General features: G+C 41.5%; 2 protein-coding genes across 3 annotated transcripts; both read left to right on the plus strand.

The window, feature by feature from the left end:
* Nucleotides 1–10,745: 10,745 nt before the first annotated feature.
* LOC124255500 (tubulin alpha-1A chain-like) lies at nt 10,746–22,055 on the plus strand. 2 transcript variants are annotated; one of them, XM_046689435.1, is made up of 4 exons: nt 10,746–10,860; nt 12,284–12,506; nt 12,640–13,802; nt 21,925–22,055. In XM_046689435.1, the coding sequence occupies exons 1-3, from the start codon at nt 10,858–10,860 to the stop codon at nt 13,767–13,769; spliced, it is 1,356 nt and encodes a 451-aa protein (XP_046545391.1). In that variant the 5' UTR covers nt 10,746–10,857; the 3' UTR covers nt 13,770–13,802; nt 21,925–22,055. The 2 variants fall into 2 exon arrangements, with proteins under 2 accessions (XP_046545391.1, XP_046545390.1); XM_046689434.1 differs by lacking the exon at nt 21,925–22,055 and having other exon boundaries at nt 10,747–10,860; nt 12,640–13,830.
* LOC124255499 (tubulin alpha-1A chain-like) lies at nt 19,080–22,055 on the plus strand. The gene is made up of 3 exons (XM_046689433.1): nt 19,080–19,219; nt 20,192–20,414; nt 20,757–22,055. Exons 1-3 carry the CDS (start codon nt 19,217–19,219, stop codon nt 21,926–21,928), a joined length of 1,398 nt encoding a protein of 465 aa, XP_046545389.1. The 5' UTR covers nt 19,080–19,216; the 3' UTR covers nt 21,929–22,055.
* Nucleotides 22,056–22,296: the final 241 nt, after the last annotated feature.

The following is a 22,296-nucleotide window of genomic DNA, read 5'->3' on the forward strand; positions in this document are numbered from 1 at the left end:
TTATGTTTTGTATTGTTATATACGTATTTGAATTGAACATCTTTCTATAAAATACAATGTCCAGTATGTGATCTTTCCATTCTTGTAATCTCGACCCGTTCGCCACCATGGCCTCGTGTCCGAAGTGACATCACTATCTTCATCTCGCCTGTTACAAGGGAGAATAGAAGACGCTGCAGATTGTCCCTGCTGTTACAAACTTAACGCGGACCTCCTCTCACTCCTGAGGTGTGTTTGATTTAATTAACATAATAGTGGAGATAAAATACCCTGGTTCACCGAGGATGGTACTACTTGCAGTTGCAACTTTAGATTCATGTATACAGCCAAACGAATTGTCAATGTATATATACCAGCGTATAACTTCATTCCTGGTGTGAGTTAAGACTCGCAGACAGGTTGTTTAGATCACGATGTTGTTTAGTTGTTGGAATCAGTGAAATGCCTACCACTGGCAACACTGATATCTTACAGTTGTTTGTTGATACACGTTCATGTAAATAAAATGGCTATTCACTGTTTATGTGTTTCGGGTGTTTAGTTTCTATTATTTAAACTATAGAGTGAGTGAGTGGGTTTAGTTTTACGCCGCACTCAGCAATATTCCAGCTATATGGCGGCGGTTAAACTATAGAGAGGGTGATAGAGCGGTGTATTATATTTGAAAGTGAAAGTAGATTGGATGTGTTGTTCTGTATTCTATTATAGTGTCACATGCTGACTGACAACATACATATATACTACTCACACTTTGCTAAGGATCACAATAATTCCCAACTTTACTTAAACATAGATTCATAATTTGAAATTGTATCCATTTAAAACAGGATAAATAATATGGTAGCCCTTCTTTAGGCAAACAGCCACTTTAATCTAACCTTATGTACGTGATACATGGGTAACCATAAAAATGGTTTTCATGGCACCAATCAACCATTTTGCAAATCATGGAACGAGTCATTCACAAGTACACTTCACCTGTCAATAGCAGGAATGGGATCCACAAGATTAAATGACATACTGAAACCTAGGATCCATGCTTACAATAAGCTTAGATATTTAAACCAAATTAGACCCCACATCATAGTTTTCTGTTGAATCAATGATTTAATCCTTAGCAAAGTGTGAATAGTATATATATACACAAAACTATACTAAAACGGCATCCGGTCATCTGACACTAGATTTCATTAAAACTATTATTATATACGAGTGTCTACGGTTAAACTTTTAGATAAGTATGACACAGAATATATATACATACTACCCATTAAAAGTTTAGACTCTTAAATTAATCACTATATGTTATGTATGTACATATGGTTACAACAAAGCTGAATTTCTCCACTAACTTGGGGAAACATCTGCAAACCTTATGCAGATTAAATGCACGAGGATCATGCATCAAATTGCTGAAAAGCATGTGCAAATATCGTGCATGTGAACAGCTGCGTTTTGGTGTAAAGTTTTGATAAAGAATCGCCATTTTTCACCGAGTTTTATCATTTATTGAACACATGACAATAAACTTTTCAACGTCACGAATTTGTTTTACAATACATCAGCTCATGTATAAACAGTACCTTTAAACTGTATGGAATATTTTACAAAATCTAGTTTAGAACAGTTGACTGAAGTAAGTGGCTACGTTTACACTGGTGAGTCTAAACTTTTGATGGGGAGTATATGTACAGCACAACAGTGTCACACACAAAAATAATTCGTGTTTATTCACAGCTCTGTGAGAAACAGTGGGCAATGTAACGGCATGTATGAGCCTGCTGTTACAGAGAATTTCTAACGTAATTGCTATGTGGCCCTGTAACATATGCCCCACACCCCAACCACCCTACCCCCCAAAGCTACCACAACCAGGCTTAATAGCCTCGTCAGAGGTCACAAGTTTACTCCGTTGTCAAAGCAGATTGTTTGACGATCTCCAACGTTGGGTTAGTATATGAGCCCCTCAATTGAACAGACATTTGGGTCAGAGCGTGATAAGAATATAGGGTTCGGAGTATGTGAGTAGAACGACCTTACGACGAATAAACACAAAAGGCTAAACGGCATATTCATGTTGTCCGATTTATAGATTTCGATCAAAGCATGTATATAATAATAGACAGGAATACCTTACATGATTAATCTGATTTGTCGTACATATAACGGTTAAGTTAATATAACGGTTAAGTTAATATAACAGTTAAGTTAATATAACGGTTAAGTTAATATAACGGTTAAGTTAATATAACAGTTAAGTTAATATAACGGTTAAGTTAATATAACGGTTAAGTTAATATAACGGTTAAGTTAATATAACGGTTAAGTTAATATAACGGTTAAGTTAATATAACGGTTAAGTTAATATAACGGTTAAGTTAATATAACAGTTAAGTTAATATAACAGTTAAGTTAATATAACGGTTAAGTTAATATTGGGGACTCATGTTCGTAAATAATTTGCCTTAAGAATAATTTTACTGATCCTGTGCGGAGTACCAACGTTTATTTTCGCACTAATTGATTGTATACAACGTTTCTACAGGTATACGACCCGTGAAGATCCGGGTTAGAATTGGTCTTGTCTTAAGAGGTGACGAAAGGGATCGGGTGGTCAGGCTCGCTGACTTGGTTGACACATGTCATCGTATCCCAATTGCGTTGATCGATGCTCATGCTGTTGATCACTGGGCTCTCTGGTCCAGACTCGATTATTTGCAGAGCGCCGCCATATAGCTGGAATATTGCCGAATGCGGAGTTAAACAACAAGTCAACTAATCTACAGGTATACGCACTCACTGAGTAAAACGAGTGAGTATGATTTTACGCCGCTAGCTGCAATATTCCAGCAATACAGCGCGGGGCACCGGAATAGAGCTTCACACGTTGTACCATGTGGGGAATCGAACTCCTGTGTTTCGGCGTGAGGCGGACGCTTTAACTACTAGGCCACACTGAAGCACTTGAACCAAATACGAAATAGTTATTCGATTTTCCCTATTGCGTAGATCGATGCTCATGCTGTTGATCACTGGATTGTCTTGTCCAGACTTGATTATTTACAGACCGCCGCCTTATAGCTGGAATATTGCTGAGTGCGATGTAAATCTAAACTCACTCACTCACTTATTCGATTGTAATGTATTTCATGCGGGTATCGTTTGCAGTATTTCTGCGTCTGTATTCAGCCAGGGTTGGTCTTCAGCACCCCATGCTTGTCGTAAAAGAGATCGGGTGGTCAGGCTCGATGACTTGGTTGACACACGTCATCGTATCCTAATTGCTTAGATCGACGCTTATGCTGTTGATCACTGGATTGTCTGGTCCAGACACGATTATTTACAGACAGTCGTCATAGAGCTGGAATATTGCTGAGTGCGGCATTATACAACAATCAAACACACAATGTCATCTACTTTACGTATTTATCAAGACTTCACCTCACAGTAAATGAGTGAGTGAGTGAGTATGGTTTTACGCCACTTTGTACTCTATTCCAGCAATATCACGGCGAGGGACAACGCCAGAACTGGACTTCACACATTGTACCCATCTTGGGGACCGATCCCGGGCCTTTGGTGAGACGAGCAAACGCTTTAGTTACTGGGCTACCTTACCCACAGGGGCGTGTCACGCTTAGAAACAGCGTTAGAAAGACATATAGGTATATAGACCCTATCCTAGTACTATATGAAAGGATAGTACTAGGATAGGGTCTATATACCTATATGTCTTTCTAACGCTGTTTCTAAGCGTGACACGCCCCTGTGACCTTACCTCCCTCACAGACAGACAGACAGACAGACAGACAGACAGACAAAAGTTTATTTCAGTCTCTCTACTTTTACATCTTATCATAAAAGGTACAGACAAGTTAAATACAGCACCACTCCTCTAAGGAGTTATGGGAGACTATAAAACAGTTTAATATACAGTAAAAGGATAAAAAGTTTATACATATAGCGTCTTTATAGTCTTTATTCGTGTAAATTACACGAATAAAGACTATAAAGATAAAGACATATAGCGTCTGACGACGCTTCAATAGAATGCCTTGGCAGGTTTTGGCTGCAACAAAACAAATATCACTGACGTGTGGCCAGTTTATCTATAACTGGCATATTAATAAAACCAGGAAATTTACCACTACAAAAAGCAAATGAACTGTATGTGATATGTCCCTGTTACCAGCGGCTCCATACCAAACCCCGGCCCTCGTGGACTATACAATGTAATTACATCGGCTGTTCCCACAGGCTGGGATATTGTAGTTAAGACTCGGTGTGACGCCGCTCTTAAATATACATGACTCCACACGCTTACGTACAGCCTTGTGTACTATGTTGTTAAATAGGTGCGTTGAGCATGACGCAGCCTCCAATTACCGGTGTCCTGCGTGCATTGATTACATTTTAGATATACATGAGGTATTACCATAATTTCTGTGTAATTAATATGCAAACTATTTCATACATGATTACCTTCTATAATCATATATTACTCTCGGAGGAGACGTTTTTGAAGTAAATTGAAGAGTAAAAAAAGAGCATAATGAGAGAATGTAAGAAAAAAAATGAGAGAATGTAAGAAGGAAAATGAGAGAATGAAAGAAGGAAAATGAGAGAATGAAAGAAGGAAAATGAGAGAATGTAAGAAGGAAAATGAGAGAATGTAAGAAGGAAAATGAGAGAATGAAAGAAGGAAAATGAGAGAATGTAAGAAGGAAAATGAGAGAATGAAATGAGAAAGAGAAGGAAAATGAGAGAATGTAAGAAGGAGAATGAGAAGAATGAAGGAAAGAAGGAAAATGAGAGAATGTAAGAAGGAAAAATGAGAGAATGAAAGAAGGAAAATGAGAGAATGTAAGAAGGAAAATGAGAGGAAAATGAATGTAAGAAGGAAAATGAGAGAAAAAATGAGAGAGAATGAAAGAAGGAAAATGAGAGAATGAGAAGGGAAATGAGAGATGTAAGAAGGAAATGAGAGAATGTAAGAAGGAAAAATGAGAGATGAAGGAAAATGAGAGAATGAGAAGAAGGAAAATGAGAATGAAGAAGGAAAATGAGAAATGTAAGAGGGAAAATGAGAGAATGTAAGAAGGAAAATGAGAGAATGTAAGAAGGAAAATGAGAAGAAGGAAAAATGAGAGAATGAAAGAAGGGAAAATGAGAGAATGTAAGAAGGAAAATGAGAGAATGTAAGAAGGAAAATGAGAGAATGTAAGAAGGAAAATGAGAGAATGTGAGAGAGGAAAATGAGAGAGAATGAAAAAGAAGGAAAATGAGAGAAATGTAAGAAGGAAAATGAGAGAATGAAAGAAGGAAAATGAGAGAATGTAAGAAGGAAAATAGAGAAGTAAGAAAAAATGAGAGAGAATGTAAGAAGGAGAAAAATGAGAGAATGTAAGAAGGAAAATGAGAGAATGTGAAAGAGGGAAAATGACAGAATAAGAAGGAAAATGAGAGAATGTAAGAAGAAGGAGGAAGAATGAAATGAGAGAAAATGAGAGAATGTAAGAAGAAAATGTAAGAAGGAAAATGAGAGAATTAAGAAGGAAAACGATTGAATAAAGAGAAGGAAAATAGTAAATACAAGAATCAAAGATTATTAAACAGAAAAGGGGATATAAGGTGAGCATAAAAAGAAATAAGGATGTTTAGTTGAAATGAAAATATCTCAAGTTAGCGATGTTAAGTCTAAACACTAAACGGTACCGGTGTTTAGTCAGCGCTCTGCAAGGTTGTATGTTTTAAGTTTATTTGAATTGACTTTTAAAAATTTAAAGTGAGTGAGGTTTTACACCGCCTTCAGCATTATTCCAGCACTAACCTGGAGGGGGACGCCAGAAATGGGCTTCACACATTGTACCCATATGGGAATCGAACCCGGGTCTCCAGCGTGACGAGCGGACGCTTTAACCATTAGACTACCCCACCGCCCCAAAACAATAAAATATAGAATCACATAATACAAACTGCTGGTGGGTTTCTAAGACATCTACACATCTTATCTTAAAATCAATAAAAAAATACTGTACAAATTTACAAGATTTCATACATGCTAGGGGACATGTGGTTTTAAATTCAATCTTCCCCCAGTCTGTAGTGAACTAATATATTCTTACACAAAATTATCATGTCACAGATTAGTTTAAGAACATGATGTAGGAATGGATGATTACCAAACAAACATAATCAGGTTTAGTCTTTTACATTTCACCTGCATGGAAAACAACAGTATAGTTTCTTTTTTACCTCAGTATATGTTAGTCAGACACCTGATGCTTGGGTGCATTCCACTCAACTTCCGTGTTTGTTGTAAAAAGGTGTGTCGGATCGATAGTGTGATCCATTAAAGCGCCATTGTATCCAGGAAAAGGGATCTGGTTGGAAAAATGTTGTTTCTCGACTGCCTTGCCATTATGTTAATTGAATATGTCAATGTTGTTGTAGCTGTTGTCCTTTATACTGAAGAAAAACAAAATGTATTTGTGAATCCTACTCGGAGAAAAGCGTGGATTTCATTACTAAATCCTATAATTAAGGAACGAACGTGTGGACATGTTATACAATGTAAGGGTTAATTAAACTGTGTATTTATAATTAGGTCACCTGTGTTGGCCATTAATTATGCATTCGGATCAGTCGAACACGAAATACAATCAACGACGGGGCTCACCGATGGGCTAATTAATTCTATTCCACGTCTCATCACAGAAGTTCAATCAGATGCACATGAAAACGTGTCGGTGTGTTTCGAATGCGACATGCAATCGGAACACACCACTGCACTTGCAAGCGTGTCAAAAATAATGTTGTAACTGGCTGTGATACGCACAATTACAGAAAATCCAGTACATACATACATACAGACAGACAGACAGACAGACAGACAGACAGACAGACAGACATACATACATACATACATACAGACGGACCGTCATGCATGCATGCATGCAGACGGACAGACAGACAGACAGACATGCATGCATGCATGCACTCACGCGCGCGCACACGCACACACACACACACACACACACACACACACACACACACATACATACATACATACATACATACATACATACATACATACATACATACATACATACATACATATATTCTTTGAGTGGCATTTTTGAAGTTGGGAAGTAGAATATAGAACAAACTTGATGGATAACAACTTCTTTTCTTTCGTGAGTGCGACGTTTCGATGCAAATTCCTGTACCGTTGTCAAGTATGAACGGTGCTTATGTATATGCTTGACAACGGTACAGGAATCTGTATCGAAACGTCGCACTCACGAAATACATGAAGTCGTTATCCATAAAGTTTGTTCTGAAAAATATATATCGCATAAATGTTTATTACGAATCCCTTCCGTCAGTGACTAACTCTTTAAACACTACTGTTACACTTACCCGCTTTTAACTGTGACTCATACATTCCATAAAACACATTACCTCGCGCAGCACATGCTTGTCGATCGCAGATCGATGTATGTGTATGGCCATGTGTCAATCATTGCTAAATATAGGATGGACGCAATACATGGGGTATATAGTACTGCGTAGTATCGTCATGTTAAACAAATAACAAGATGAGTTGGTGGATAATTGTTTATGTATATACTGATGAATAAAACAGACTGCGAAATGGGGAGAGTGTAGGTTGCTTGAACAGAATTGGAAGAACGTTTACATACATATGTACATACACACGCACACGAACGCACACACACGGACAGACGGGTGGACGGCTGTCATAGAGAGACAGACACACTGATACACACAGACATACACCACACACGCATTGACGGGTGGGCGGACAGACATAGAGAGACAGACACACACGCACAGACAGATGGGTGTACGGACTGTCATAGAGAGACAGACACACGGATACACATAGACATACACCACACACGCACAGACGGGTGGGCGGACAGACACAGAGAGACAGACACACACGCACAGACAGACAGATGGGTGGACGAACTGTCATAGAGAGACAGACACACGGATACACATAGACATACACCACACACGCACAGACGGGTGGGCGGACAGACACAGAGAGACAGACACACACGCACAGACAGACAGATGGGTGGACGAACTGTCATAGAGAGACAGACACACGGATACACATAGACATACACCACACACGCACAGACGGTGGACGGACTGTCATAGAGAGACAGACACACGGATACACACAAACATACACCACACACGCATTGACGGGTGGGCGAACAGACATTGAGAGACAGACACACACGCACAGACAGATGGGTGGACGGACAGACATATAGAGACACAGACACACAGACGGGTGGATGGACAGACATAGACACACACGCACAGACGGGTGGACGGACAGAAATATAGAGACACAGATACACAGACGGGTGGAAGGACAGACATAGACACACACGCACAGACGGGTGGATGGACAGACATATAGAGACACAGACACACAGACGGGTGGAGGGACAGACATAGACACACACGCACAGATGGGTGGACGGACAGACATATAGAGACACAGACACACAGACGGGTGGAGGGACAGACATAGACACACACGCACAGACAGATGGGTGGACGGACGTACAGGCAGACACTCACACAGAGCACAGACACACGGATACACACAGACGCGCACAGACAGACGGACGGATGGACAGACAGACAGCACACAGAGACACACGGAGACACACACACAATCTCAGTCACCTGAAAGGCAGGGTGTTTTTCATGCACAATAACACTCAACCCTCTTAAAAATTAATACGGCACAATACGGTGATTTCGTTCGTTCTACTTCCTCATCCAGCCAAGTGACCACACAAACGTGTATCGACCACCACTGGATTGGAGGTGACCATCGTGATTGTTTCCCCATGGACACAAGAACGCCAAAACACGAGGCTTGTTGTCTACAGTGGGGTCAACAAGCCTGTGTAGTAGGCTAAGCCTCTCAACCACAAAGATTGATTTCGCGCGGGATACGATTTCGTGCCCAAACGGATCTCACATTCTGAATTATAGATAATAACAATAATAATATCTAGCAGAGCCAATCCCCCACACTTTCAATTTCATAGAGTGTGCATTGATGGTGTACGTGTAATTTCTCAACTGTGTATACTGGAAGTTCGTGAAGCATGCTTTTCCCATGGCATTTGTTATAATGGCACCTACTCTGCCGTATGTCCCATAGCCTCCAGGTGGGGAGACGTTGCGTGTTAAAGTGACATTTTCGGGATTCTTTGCTCGCCGACATATTTCAGATGGTTTGACGTCATGAAATAGTTTTAAAATTAGGTAGTTTCCCTAGTAGTAGGTTCCCTATTCTCCACAGATATCACCCGAGGATTACGGTGAAAGTATATTCAGTTTCACGTGGTAATTACAATAACAAGAGATAACATATACAATTAAGATCAAATGATCAAAATGCATTTACATATACGCCTCTACATACATTAACATATGTTTAAACGAAACTATTTTGAAAACAAAATAATGCATATATTTCTAGTATGAATGTTTGACAAGGTGAGAGCAAGTGTCTAGCATAGACGAAAGTATGCTTATGACATTCTTTGAGAAGGTTATTGCGTGACATATCGTTCGCAAAAATTGTAAAGAAGGTCGATATTCTGGTTACAGAAAAGCCCACTGACAAAGGACATGGTATGATGTCAGTTTTCCACAAAGGAAAATGTTTTTTAATTTGATATTCTGTGAGCCATAATCCTCAGACTTTACATATATGAATGAATGAATGAATTGTTTATTAACGTGTCACGCATAAAATTACAAGGTATACACACAATAAATATACAAAGATAAAATAGATTATGCAGGGCCTCAATAGGCCGAAGAGACACGGTATAAAACTGTCAAATATAACTAGAAACAGGAAACGGTCTTGTTAATATACTCATACTCATGCCAATAATGGTTGTCACCCCCTCCCCACCCCAACCCCACACACACCTCACCCCCACCCCACCCCTCTCCAATTAAAAAATTGAAGGGGTGACAACCATTATTGGCATGAGTATATTAACAAGACCTTTTCTTGTTTCTTGTTTCTGTTTCAGTTTTGGAGGGGAAGTGCCGTTTTGAACTGATGTACAATGGTGCCACCCGGTTTGTAATTTGCAGGTATTGGTCTAAGTTCGCCACAGATTGTCTTTGATTCGAAAGGCGCTACACTGGATGCATGAAAAGTTTTTCCTTCGACTTTATCAGAACTATTCATCCACCAATGCTGATTCTTCTGCCTGAGGATGGCAGGACCAACGATGAAAATGTCGAACACAAACCCATCTTGAAAATCACTGGTAGATTGACTATTTCTTTCAAATAATTAACCGAAAATTATCTATCTTCCCATACGACATTCTTGCTGACTTCGACACAGTTCTCCCCATAACATAATTTCTCAAATTACAGTATGTTCTCTACCCGGTGACCCCACACGAACACGCCACTCACAACATAGACACACTATACATGTACCAGTGCGACAAATCTGCCGTGGAGAACAATAGACAGACGCCGCGACCCGGAATACTTCAGTCGTAAGTATCGGGAAATGAATACCACTACGAATAGTTGATTACCAGCGTTGCTAAGGCTGTTGTCAATGACGCATAAACTCTGGCAACAAAATACTCCCCACGAAGCCCATTGATCGATGTAATGAGATTAACCATGGCGACGACCACATCACAAATGGAGGGTATATAAGGCAGGGGCTGGGGAGGAGGGCATACTCGAACTCTCGTCAAGGCTTCCTTATCAGTCTAGTGAGTGTTGTATACTCAGCAATCTTCAATCATGGTGAGTATTTTCATCCCACTTTGGTATTTTAATACATTTAGTCGTTTTACGACATTTGTTCAAATCTGGAAAATATGTCAACAAACAGTCTTTTGACGTGTGACCTAATCTACAGTCCGTTTCAATTTTTTCAATCTGTTATGGTTTTCATACCGTTATACAACGAGATCTTAGGGACCGTTCGTAATTTATGGATGGGGGGGGGTTGATGATGATGTTTATGGAGAAGCATGTACAATGTGAATGCCCCCCCCCCCTGCATGTCATGCACAATGTCAATTACCCCTTCCCTTTCCCATACTTATTTTAAGCATCCGTTTTTAATATTTTATGTTCAAAATTGCTGCCCCTCACCCCACAGCACATGTGTATAAAATTGCTGACCCCCTCTACCTCCCCAGACCAAAATGGATGACACCCCCACCCCAGCCCCCTTTAAAGTCATCATCACTCCCCATAGCCATAAATTATAAACGGTCTCTTAGCGCTAAGCTGATCGTAATTCCCATACTTTGACGTACGAGTGACATAGCGCTAATGTTGTTTTGTACAACGGCTCCCCGATCATTGTGATGTTCCAAAACTAATTTTAAACTTCAAAATATATCGTTATAGCCTGTTCTTCGACGACAGTTCTGTTATGTAATGTGTATGCATAATTTGTTCAAGTCATGTGACTGATTTCGTGCAGGTTTGATTACGAATATTACCTGAAAATCAATAACAACTATCGTTGTTGTCAATGATCAATGAATGGATTCATCACGTTCAATACTATTCTGGGAATCTGACCCAACCCCGAGAGGCTTTTTGTACAGCCTATATAATGATTTATTTACGTTTATTTGATTGTGACTTTATCAGAATTATTTCTTCGACCGCCGCGGCTGTGTTCACGAGGGACATATCCGTTTCTGTCGACATCCAAAAGGATTACGGATATATTTCGATATAATTCTCGCTAACACAACCTTTTTTGTTCTTTATAATCATCTTGATCACGACATGACTGAATATGTTTATGTTATTTCCGTGTTTATAGGAAATACATAACAATCAATAAATAAATCTAAAAATTAGTAACCGACTTCAAGAATTTGGTTTTAGTTTGATGCAATGAATGGCTTGATACACGTCGTTAATTTCTTGCATTATATTTTCCTAATACATATGTATAATATATTGAAATCACGGTTATTTCCATTTACTTCACGACTATATATAACAAGTGGATGGCATTCCACCATTCTGTCACTGACAGGTTTAAAAATATATTCCTACAATAACCATATCGTTGAGATGGATATTAACTCTCGATGACCTCAAGAAATCCACCAGAAACGTCTCGCATTGGATAATAAGCAATGTACTTAATGTTTCGTATTTATTCCATTTACTTAAAACGTGTCTGTCTGGTTTCCAGAGGGAATGCATCTCCATCCACGTCGGCCAGGCCGGATGCCAGATCGGCAATGCATGCTGGGAGTTGTACTGCCTGGAGCACGGCATCCAGCCTGATGGTCAGATGCCTTCTGACAAGACCATCGGGGGTGGGGACGACTCATTCAACACCTTCTTCAGCGAGACTGGAGCTGGGAAACACGTCCCCAGGGCCGTCTTCGTCGACCTCGAGCCCACCGTTGTCGGTGGGTATTTTTCTGTCAGTCGTGTCGCCATCCGGCAGAGTGTTCTTGAGATGAAACATTTCAAATTTCAAACAGAAAATTTCTGAACTACTGTTATTCATAAAAAATACTAAATATGGTTTACTGTCTTCAGATGAGGTCCGTACCGGCACCTACCGCCAGCTGTTCCACCCCGAGCAGCTCATCACCGGCAAGGAGGACGCCGCCAACAACTACGCCCGTGGCTACTACACCATCGGCAAGGAGATCGTCGACCTCGTCCTTGACCGCATCAGGAAGTTGGCTGACCAGTGTACTGGACTCCAGGGCTTCCTCATCTTCCACAGCTTCGGTGGCGGCACCGGCTCCGGCTTCACCTCTCTCTTGATGGAGAGACTGTCCGTCGACTACGGCAAGAAGTCCAAGCTGGAGTTCGCTGTCTACCCCGCTCCCCAGATCTCCACTGCCGTCGTTGAGCCCTACAACTCCATCCTGACCACCCACACCACCCTGGAACACTCTGACTGTGCCTTCATGGTCGACAACGAGGCCATCTACGACATCTGCAGACGTAACCTCGACATCGAGCGTCCCACCTACACCAACCTCAACCGTCTGATTGGCCAGATTGTCAGCTCCATCACTGCCTCTCTCCGTTTCGACGGTGCCCTGAACGTTGATCTGACGGAGTTCCAGACCAACTTGGTGCCCTACCCACGTATCCACTTCCCTCTGGCTACCTATGCCCCAGTCATCTCCGCCGAGAAGGCCTACCACGAGCAGCTGTCTGTGGCTGAGATCACCAACGCTACATTCGAGCCCGCCAACCAGATGGTCAAGTGTGACCCCCGTCACGGCAAGTACATGGCCTGCTGCATGTTGTACCGAGGTGATGTCGTCCCCAAGGACGTCAACGCTGCCATCGCCACCATCAAGACCAAGAGAACCATCCAGTTCGTCGACTGGTGTCCCACTGGTTTCAAAGTCGGCATCAACTACCAGCCACCAACAGTCGTCCCCGGCGGTGACTTAGCCAAAGTCCAGAGAGCCGTCTGCATGTTGAGCAACACCACCGCCATCGCCGAGGCCTGGGCTCGTCTTGACCACAAGTTCGATCTGATGTACGCCAAGCGTGCCTTCGTCCACTGGTACGTGGGTGAGGGTATGGAGGAGGGAGAGTTCTCCGAGGCCCGTGAGGACTTGGCTGCCCTGGAGAAGGACTACGAGGAGGTTGGAGTCGACTCTGTTGAGGGCGAGGGAGAGGAGGAGGGTGAGGAGTATTAAGCACAACTCCATCAGCACTCCCCACGATTCAACATGAAATCCAGTTTGACCATTTGAAGAAAAACAATTGTCAGAACTCTTACGCTATGATGCGAACCTTTTTTCGACGAAGTTGGCTGAAACTACATCTGCTAAGACACCTCTGATGTTTAGACAAGGTAAACTTATCTGGATCAGGACATTTAAATCGATTCTCAGGAACAGGTCAATGCATTTTGAATGATTCAGTGTTATGCCAAATCGAACTGAATAAAAAAACTTGTTGAACACATTGAAAGATGTTTTTATTATTTACTTCTTAGTTTATTCACATTTGCGCTTTAATGTTTACCAGTTGCGTGTGAGAGAGAGTATTGGTTCCAGACATTCAGAGCGGGTGGACATTAGAAATCGGGTTCACGTATATGACACTGTGGGGAATCGAACCCCGGCTTTTTTCTTGTCAAGCACTTAGCCCTTCTCACCTCAATACATCTTCCAATCACACTCCACACGGATGAAACGTATTCAGAAGGCCAAACCTCAAATGCCGAATTTTAAAATTTGTGAAAATGGTTCAATTTCTAAAAGCTTATGAGGACATCCGGTCCCTACCAAAACAAATTAGGAATATCTTAGATAAGAATTCATATAAAATTAGATGTAATGCGACAAAAAGATGAAAGAATTTTTGTCGTAGCGATTATGGTGTATTTCCATCATTACTGATCCGTGTCTTCATAATCGGATTATTCTATATACTACAATCCCAAAGAAACCTTATAACAATACCCTTGAAATAAGTACAGATATTATATCAGGACAGGTTTGGGCGGAAGGGAAATTTATGGATTTATTGCCTGGTTACTGACATACACCCCAAGGATACACATAGCAACCTGGATTGCTTTGAGTAAGTGAGTGGGTTTGGTTTTACGCCGTTTTTAGCAATATTCAAGCAATATCACGGCGGGGGACACTATTCAATTCAATTCTGTATTTCCTTGAAATATTACATTTCATCGCATGAAATGTACTCATGTGGGTAATCGAACCCCGGTCATCCGCGTAATGAGAGAAGGCATTCACCGTTAGGCTACCCCACCGACCTCGCTTCTTTGTTATATATAAGTACGATGTGATATACAGTACGTGGTTAAATGGTTTTAACAGGTATCCAGTTTTATCATCCAAAAATGGTTCCACTGGAGATATGGATAGCTACACTTGTGAGATCAAACGATATCTCAAAGGAGATATCGTTTTGACAGTAGATGTTGTACAATGCCTTGACAATGATATGACGTCATGAACTTGATTACGTTACAATGCTATGACATCGCTGCACTGCAAGTCTAATGGCAATACTGTGTTCAGAGATGTACATTTTCATTGAATACCAATGAAGAGTGATTTTGATGATAATAGAATTCACCTCGTGTCTTCACTAAACGGTGATATCAATTATATCAACACTCGTTGATAAAAGTAAAAATATCCTCGGCAAGTCTCGGGTATTTTTACTTTTATCAACTCGTGTTGATATAATTGATATCAGTAGACACTTGGGTGAGATTCTCTATATCACCGCGTGGGTGTGGGGTGAGGGGTCACTCTGTCAGACCTTTACCACTTTGAGGTTCTTGAGAGGCATGTAGAAGTTGGTATAAAGACAAAATATTATGGATGTCAACTTTTTCTTTATGTTGTATACACAACGTTTCTGGGCTATTCCTTGCCCCTTCGTCATTAGAATGACGCCATTCACCAGACGAAGGGGCAAGGAATAGCCCAGAAACGTTGTGTATACAATAGAGAAAACGTTGACATCCATAATATTTTGTCTTATGTTTTACCACTTTGGTGCAACTAGGAGCCCGGGTATGGTGTTGACAAACATATGCAATGTGACCCCAGATTCGAACCCAAACTCATAGGGATGCCAGTCTCACATCGGGTTGCAGCGACTAAGACTACTTGGCCACCCGTATGCCCGTATACGACAGCAAATTATAACACGGATTCATTTTCTGTGACTTTTGTTAACTTTCTATGACAGATACAACTCAAACGTATTCAAACAGAGTTTACTATATACAGATGAAACTTTCTTAGATTCAGTTTTGTTGAAACCCAATAAATCCTAATTATCATTTCCAAATGTTGCCTCCGGATTAACAGATTTCCCGGACGACGAAGGTAGGTAGGTAAGGTTTTAGGGCGACCTTGGTCCTCAAAAGGCCTATATGCACCCAACACTTAACAAACGGTTATATTTATGTTCAGTTAACGTATGTCATACTTCCCCATTTTAACGAGAAAGTCTAACACAGCTCTTTGTATGCAACCATACATTAAAGTATCGCCAAGTATTGTGTTCATTGTATAAATGTTTTTGGCTTTGTTAAGCACAGTTTCTTTAAGAGGCGGACGTTTTTCATGAGCTGGACATTCAATGAGATAGTGCTGAACTGTTTCTGGGCAGTGTAACTTAAAGCATTCACATAAAGGAGATAGGTCTTTATTTAAAATACTTCTTCTATATGCCTTCAATCCACAATGTCCTAGCCTGAGGCGAGTTAAAACAACTTCATCTCTGCGACAACGCCGACGAATTTTAATATGTTTGTTTACAACTGGATAAATAGAGTACATGTGTCTACCAGTAGTTTCAATGTCCCACTTATTTTGCCAAAATGCATTTACTGAAGATGAAATGACAAACAAGTAATCTCTTGGAATTGCCTTAATAGATTCAATATATGGCTGCTGAGCGTTGCAAGCCATCTTAGCAAGTTTGTCAACTTCATCATTTCCAGCTAAACCAACATGTGCTGGAATCCTACCAATATCACAGCTGATGTACATTGAGTTTAAAACAGTATCAAGATACAAGATGTCGTATAGTATGTCACTGCGTGGACCTTGTACACCTGATTGAATTGCTTGTACAGCTGACAACGAATCGGACGACGAATAAAGGATACACAGTTATCCCCTTTTGGGTATATCATGCCATTGGATTTCAGTTTCTATATTTTAAATACCCCTTTAGTACAGATGTCAATATCCCGCAAAAGATAACGAGATGATTGTCTAACCTAATCGAGGGCATATTTACCATTGCGAAAGTGACAACCACTACTGCGAAATTACATCTGCAGTCCAGGATTATTAGACATTATGATCAACCTTATCATGTACTCTAGATAACATATGAATGTTGGATTCTGAAACTCATTTTATTATTTTCAAATACAACCCCACTGACGTGTATGATATATTTCATTTTGTCCTAGTCCGAATTGCCGAACTGTTGGTTTTACATTTGCCACATGCCAACCGCAACTTTGTATCTCGAATTGAAGATGAAATGCGCAATTCTCTGGATATTCACGATATTTTTCAAATGTAATAGATTCAAGGGAAATAACTCTAAATTTGTTATCTGTCGTCTGCTCGATGAATGCGGAAAATGGACGAGTAGGATACATACCTAACTGTTTGGGGGTGAAAAGCATGTAGGAAACATACCTGAAACATAATTAGTGTACGGTAAGATAAACTCATATCCTACCGGTCCCTCGGTTGAACATGTCCCCCTTTGAGACGGGTGTAAAACTTTTAAGTGTGTCCGACATTCAGCAAATTGCTTGAAAATTAAAGGCGCTCCTTTGATTAAGGTCTTATATAACATCGTGTTTAAATTGCAAATGATTCTATCACATTTGAACAGCGAACAGTACACAATCCACATGAATGAACACTGCCCATGAAGCCGACTATCGTTACTTGACTGTCTGATAACATACGACCGCCTTCGTGGTGTAGTGGTTAGAGCGTCCGCCCGGAGAGCGGAAGGTCGCGGGTCTGATCCCCGACCGCGTCATACCAAAAACGTTAAAATATGGTACCAGTTTGTTGGTCCCTGCCTGGCGCTCGGCATTAATGGGTACAACAAGGACTGGTCGGCCCGGAGTCAGTATAATCCGTGTCTGGTGGGGTAATTCATGCTTCACTGTGGCATGGTATCTCGGTGGGCTAGCACTATAAAACCAGCTTAAGTCTGGGCTAGTACAAGCAGCCGCACATACACATACACACGCATGCACGTCGTCATATGAGCGAAATATTCTCAAGCACGACGTTAAACCCAATTTTTATCTGAAAACAAATACGGTTTTACAAATAATTGTTTTTTGTTAAACCATTATAAAATATAATGAAAGGGACCCAGGGACTTTCTCATTTTCAGAAATCTAGACTTGCCAAATATAACAGATTTGCATGGGCTGTACAGGAATATTTGTTTCAGAGTCTGTATGACAGACTGCTAGTCTGCTAATGTTTTAATAAGCAGTCTGTAATGTTATACATTTTTATATATTTATTCGTAATTAATTTTGTGAAGTCATTTCTTAAATATCGTTTTCTGAGCGGTCACCCGCGTGTCTATTGAACGAAGGTTTGTCTGGAGCTTCACTGGATATATTAAAAACGTATTTCATAGAAAATGGGGATGGGGTGGGAGGGGTGGAATGGAAGGTAAAAACATTTCAACACCCACAGCCGTGTTGGAAGGACCAAGTGTGATATTACGCGATTCACCAAAGAGAGTACATGTAATAATGAAGATAACAACATTTACGCTATGTTTTCCCGCTATCGGACATTCAAGTCGGGGCCAGTTCGTGTTCATCAACACTTCTGTCACCCGTCAAACGGGATCATCAAGCTCTCCAATTTACGAACATTGACGAAGCCCGCAATACAATACCCACACCCCACGATATCATTTACCTCACTACACAGGTTTGAGGTGATTAACTAAGATTTGTCTTCACAAGGGGTATTATAGAAACAACACAAAAGTTGACAGTGTCGTCTTACTGACGAACTAGGGGTTATCGAAGGGATTCGAAAGAATAACAAGCATATCCCACAATCTATGTCTGCTTAACACCCGTGTCCGCAACGTAAGAACAACTGATGGTGGTTATAACACGAACAAATACGGCGTTCTTCTTTATGTCAATATTTGATTTATTTAATTTATTTATTAAATTTCAGTGATTACATCAGAAGATATCTCCATGTGAAAATCTTATTAAAAATACGCGTTCGTTGGAATAGGTGCATGTACTTACTGTCAATAGGTAACTAAAAAGGTAGGTTAGATTGCACATAACAAACAGGCCTTACAAAGTCGCAGATTAGAAAGGACACGCACATCCGGCCAGTGACAAAGCCGCTACCAGGTTACGCGAGGGTCGCTCGCATTGAGCTAAACAACAAGTGGGCGATCGTGTCATCAAGGACCAATGAGATTGTCCCCACCCTAGCGACGGGCACAACAAGGGACCGGGTACTTGTATATAAGGGTGGAGGTGGGTGGACGGGCATACTTCAATTCCCTCACGACTTCATCGCCAGTCCAGTGAGGATTTGTACAGTGCCAAAAACCAATCATGGTGAGTACATTTATTTCATGTAATTATGATATTTATCAATGTATTATTAACAAATATCCATCATTATGTTATAGCAAACATATGTGATTTTAAGTAAGTACAGTGTACACATGTTTTAGGTGTGTGTGTATCTATCAAAATCGATTCGGTATTGTGTACAAAGGGACAGGCTTCAAATCATACTGATCCTGTCCTTACATGTCTTAAATGGTATATTATGGTAATGAATATTAATGGTTTATTGAAACACGAGCAATGGCAAAATGATTCTACGGTCACATGATCACGATCAACAACCCACAAAAACAAACATGGGAACATTTACCTAAAACACATTTTAAATGATTTTTTGCTTATTATTTTATTAATTTGTTTTGGGGAATTGAGGATGGAGTTTCACAAGTAATCATGTACAGTTTAGTACACTGATTATGAAATGCCAAGAGTGAGTGAGTATGGTTTTACGCCGATTTTAGCAATATTTCAGCAAAATCACGCCGGGGGACAACAGAAATGGGCTTCAAACATTGTACCCATGTTGGGAATCGAATAGGGGTTCTGTCGTGACGTCGTGACGGACGAACGCTCTAACCACGAGGCTGTCCCGTGGCCCCACATGCCATTTCATTTAACAAAGTGTTACCCGTTGTCACACATGTAGTGTTCATGTTTAGTGACTTCCTTACTTTATTGTTATTATAGATGAAAGTAATTACTGCAGTAATTTGTCATTTAAGCCTCCTATAAAAATACCATATTTACTTATATTTCTTTATATCAAGAAAGAGAAAGTTGTTCCCTGTCATTTTGGTAACGTGTTTTGGATAATAGTGGTTCTTTATAACATATGGTTATTATCTTCAATAGATTATTGTTATTTTGTCATGAGTGAAAATAACACTATTGCAAAACACTGAGAAAAATATATATATATTTTTTAAATTACCTAAACCATGTCTGTCCGGTTTCCAGAGGGAATGCATCTCCATCCACGTCGGCCAGGCCGGAGTCCAGATCGGCAATGCATGCTGGGAATTGTACTGTCTGGAGCACGGCATCCAGCCTGATGGTCAGATGCCCTCTGACAAGACCATCGGGGGTGGGGACGACTCCTTCAACACCTTCTTCAGCGAGACTGGAGCTGGGAAACACGTCCCCAGGGCCGTCTTCGTTGACCTCGAGCCCACCGTTATCGGTAAGTTTATGTTTCATGTCTGTCTTCTTGTACACGTTCTCTATTTAGAGGGAGGTGGGGTAGCCCTAGTGGTTAAAGCGTTCGCTCGTCACGCAGAAGACCCGGGTTCGATTCTGCACATGGGTACAATGTGTGAAGCCCATTTCTGGTGTGTCCCGCCGTGATATTGCTGGAATATTGCTAAAAGCGGTGTGAAACTGTACTCACTCACTAACTCTATTTAGAGTAAGCATATAATCATTCGGATGTCCAGTGAAACTGTAGGACATGTAAATATAGCGTCAGTATTTTACCAGATGTAAGAATGTGGCAGATAGTAATTAATTCACGTGTCATCTTCAGATGAGGTCCGCACCGGCACCTACCGCCAGCTGTTCCACCCCGAGCAGCTCATCACCGGCAAGGAGGACGCCGCCAACAACTACGCCCGTAGCTACTACACCATCGGCAAGGAGATCGTCGACCTCGTCCTTGACCGCATCAGGAAGTTGGCTGACCAGTGTACTGGACTCCAGGGCTTCCTCATCTTCCACAGCTTCGGTGGCGGCACCGGCTCCGGCTTCACCTCTCTCTTGATGGAGAGACTGTCCGTCGACTACGGCAAGAAGTCCAAGCTGGAGTTCGCTGTCTACCCCGCTCCCCAGATCTCCACTGCCGTCGTTGAGCCCTACAACTCCATCCTGACCACCCACACCACCCTGGAACACTCTGACTGTGCCTTCATGGTCGACAACGAGGCCATCTACGACATCTGCAGACGTAACCTCGACATCGAGCGTCCAACCTACACCAACCTCAACCGTCTGATTGGCCAGATTGTCAGCTCCATCACTGCCTCTCTCCGTTTCGACGGTGCCCTGAACGTTGATCTGACTGAGTTCCAGACCAACTTGGTGCCCTACCCACGTATCCACTTCCCTCTGGCTACCTATGCCCCAGTCATCTCCGCCGAGAAGGCCTACCATGAGCAGCTGTCTGTAGCTGAGATCACCAACGCTACATTCGAGCCCGCCAACCAGATGGTCAAGTGTGACCCCCGTCACGGCAAGTACATGGCCTGCTGCATGTTGTACCGAGGTGATGTCGTCCCCAAGGACGTCAACGCTGCCATCGCCACCATCAAGACCAAGAGAACCATCCAGTTCGTCGACTGGTGTCCCACTGGTTTCAAAGTCGGCATCAACTACCAGCCACCAACAGTCGTCCCCGGCGGTGACTTAGCCAAAGTCCAGAGAGCCGTCTGCATGTTGAGCAACACCACCGCCATCGCCGAGGCCTGGGCTCGTCTTGACCACAAGTTCGATCTGATGTACGCCAAGCGTGCCTTCGTCCACTGGTACGTGGGTGAGGGGTATGGAGGAGGGGGAGAGTTCTCCGAGGCCCGTGAGGACTTGGCTGCCCTGGAGAAGGACTACGAGGAGGTTGGAGTCGACTCTGTTGAGGGCGAGGGAGAGGAGGAGGGTGAGGAGTGTATTAAGCACAACTCCATCAGCACTCCCCACGATTCAACATGAACTCCAATTTGAACAATTCAAACAAGAAACTGAACAGTCGTTAGACCAAAATGACCATCAGGTGTATACCGCTGGTTGGTGTTTTTTTATATTGTGCCAAACTGAATAAAACATGTTGAAATAGAAATATGAAATATGGCATCTTTGTTCACACAGACCTTTCTGTTACTTTCGATACATATGGGTCTGGGGACTAGTTCGAATCCCTCAATCTTCAGCAGTCGTGGTTTGTCTTCACAATAAACCCATGACACAAGATGAAATTTCACAAAATATTAACACACTTTGATTGTATTTGTGAACCATATAACAATCCTTTTATGATGGAAACGTCACAGAATATTGCAGTAACCGGTTGCATAACATAT

This window comes from Haliotis rubra, unplaced genomic scaffold (assembly GCF_003918875.1).
Source record: "Haliotis rubra isolate DU_JTF1 unplaced genomic scaffold, ASM391887v1 Scf600, whole genome shotgun sequence".
Taxonomy (NCBI): Eukaryota; Metazoa; Mollusca; class Gastropoda; order Lepetellida; family Haliotidae; genus Haliotis; species Haliotis rubra.

What these genes read in the sequence shown, in the direction of transcription:
- LOC124255499 (XM_046689433.1), top strand. An exon ending in CCTCGAGCCCACCGTTATCG is followed by an intron (nt 20,415 to 20,756) that starts GTAAGTTTATGT and finishes TGTCATCTTCAG; the next exon opens with ATGAGGTCCGCACCGGCACC.
- LOC124255500 (XM_046689435.1), top strand. An exon ending in CCTCGAGCCCACCGTTGTCG is followed by an intron (nt 12,507 to 12,639) that starts GTGGGTATTTTT and finishes TACTGTCTTCAG; the next exon opens with ATGAGGTCCGTACCGGCACC.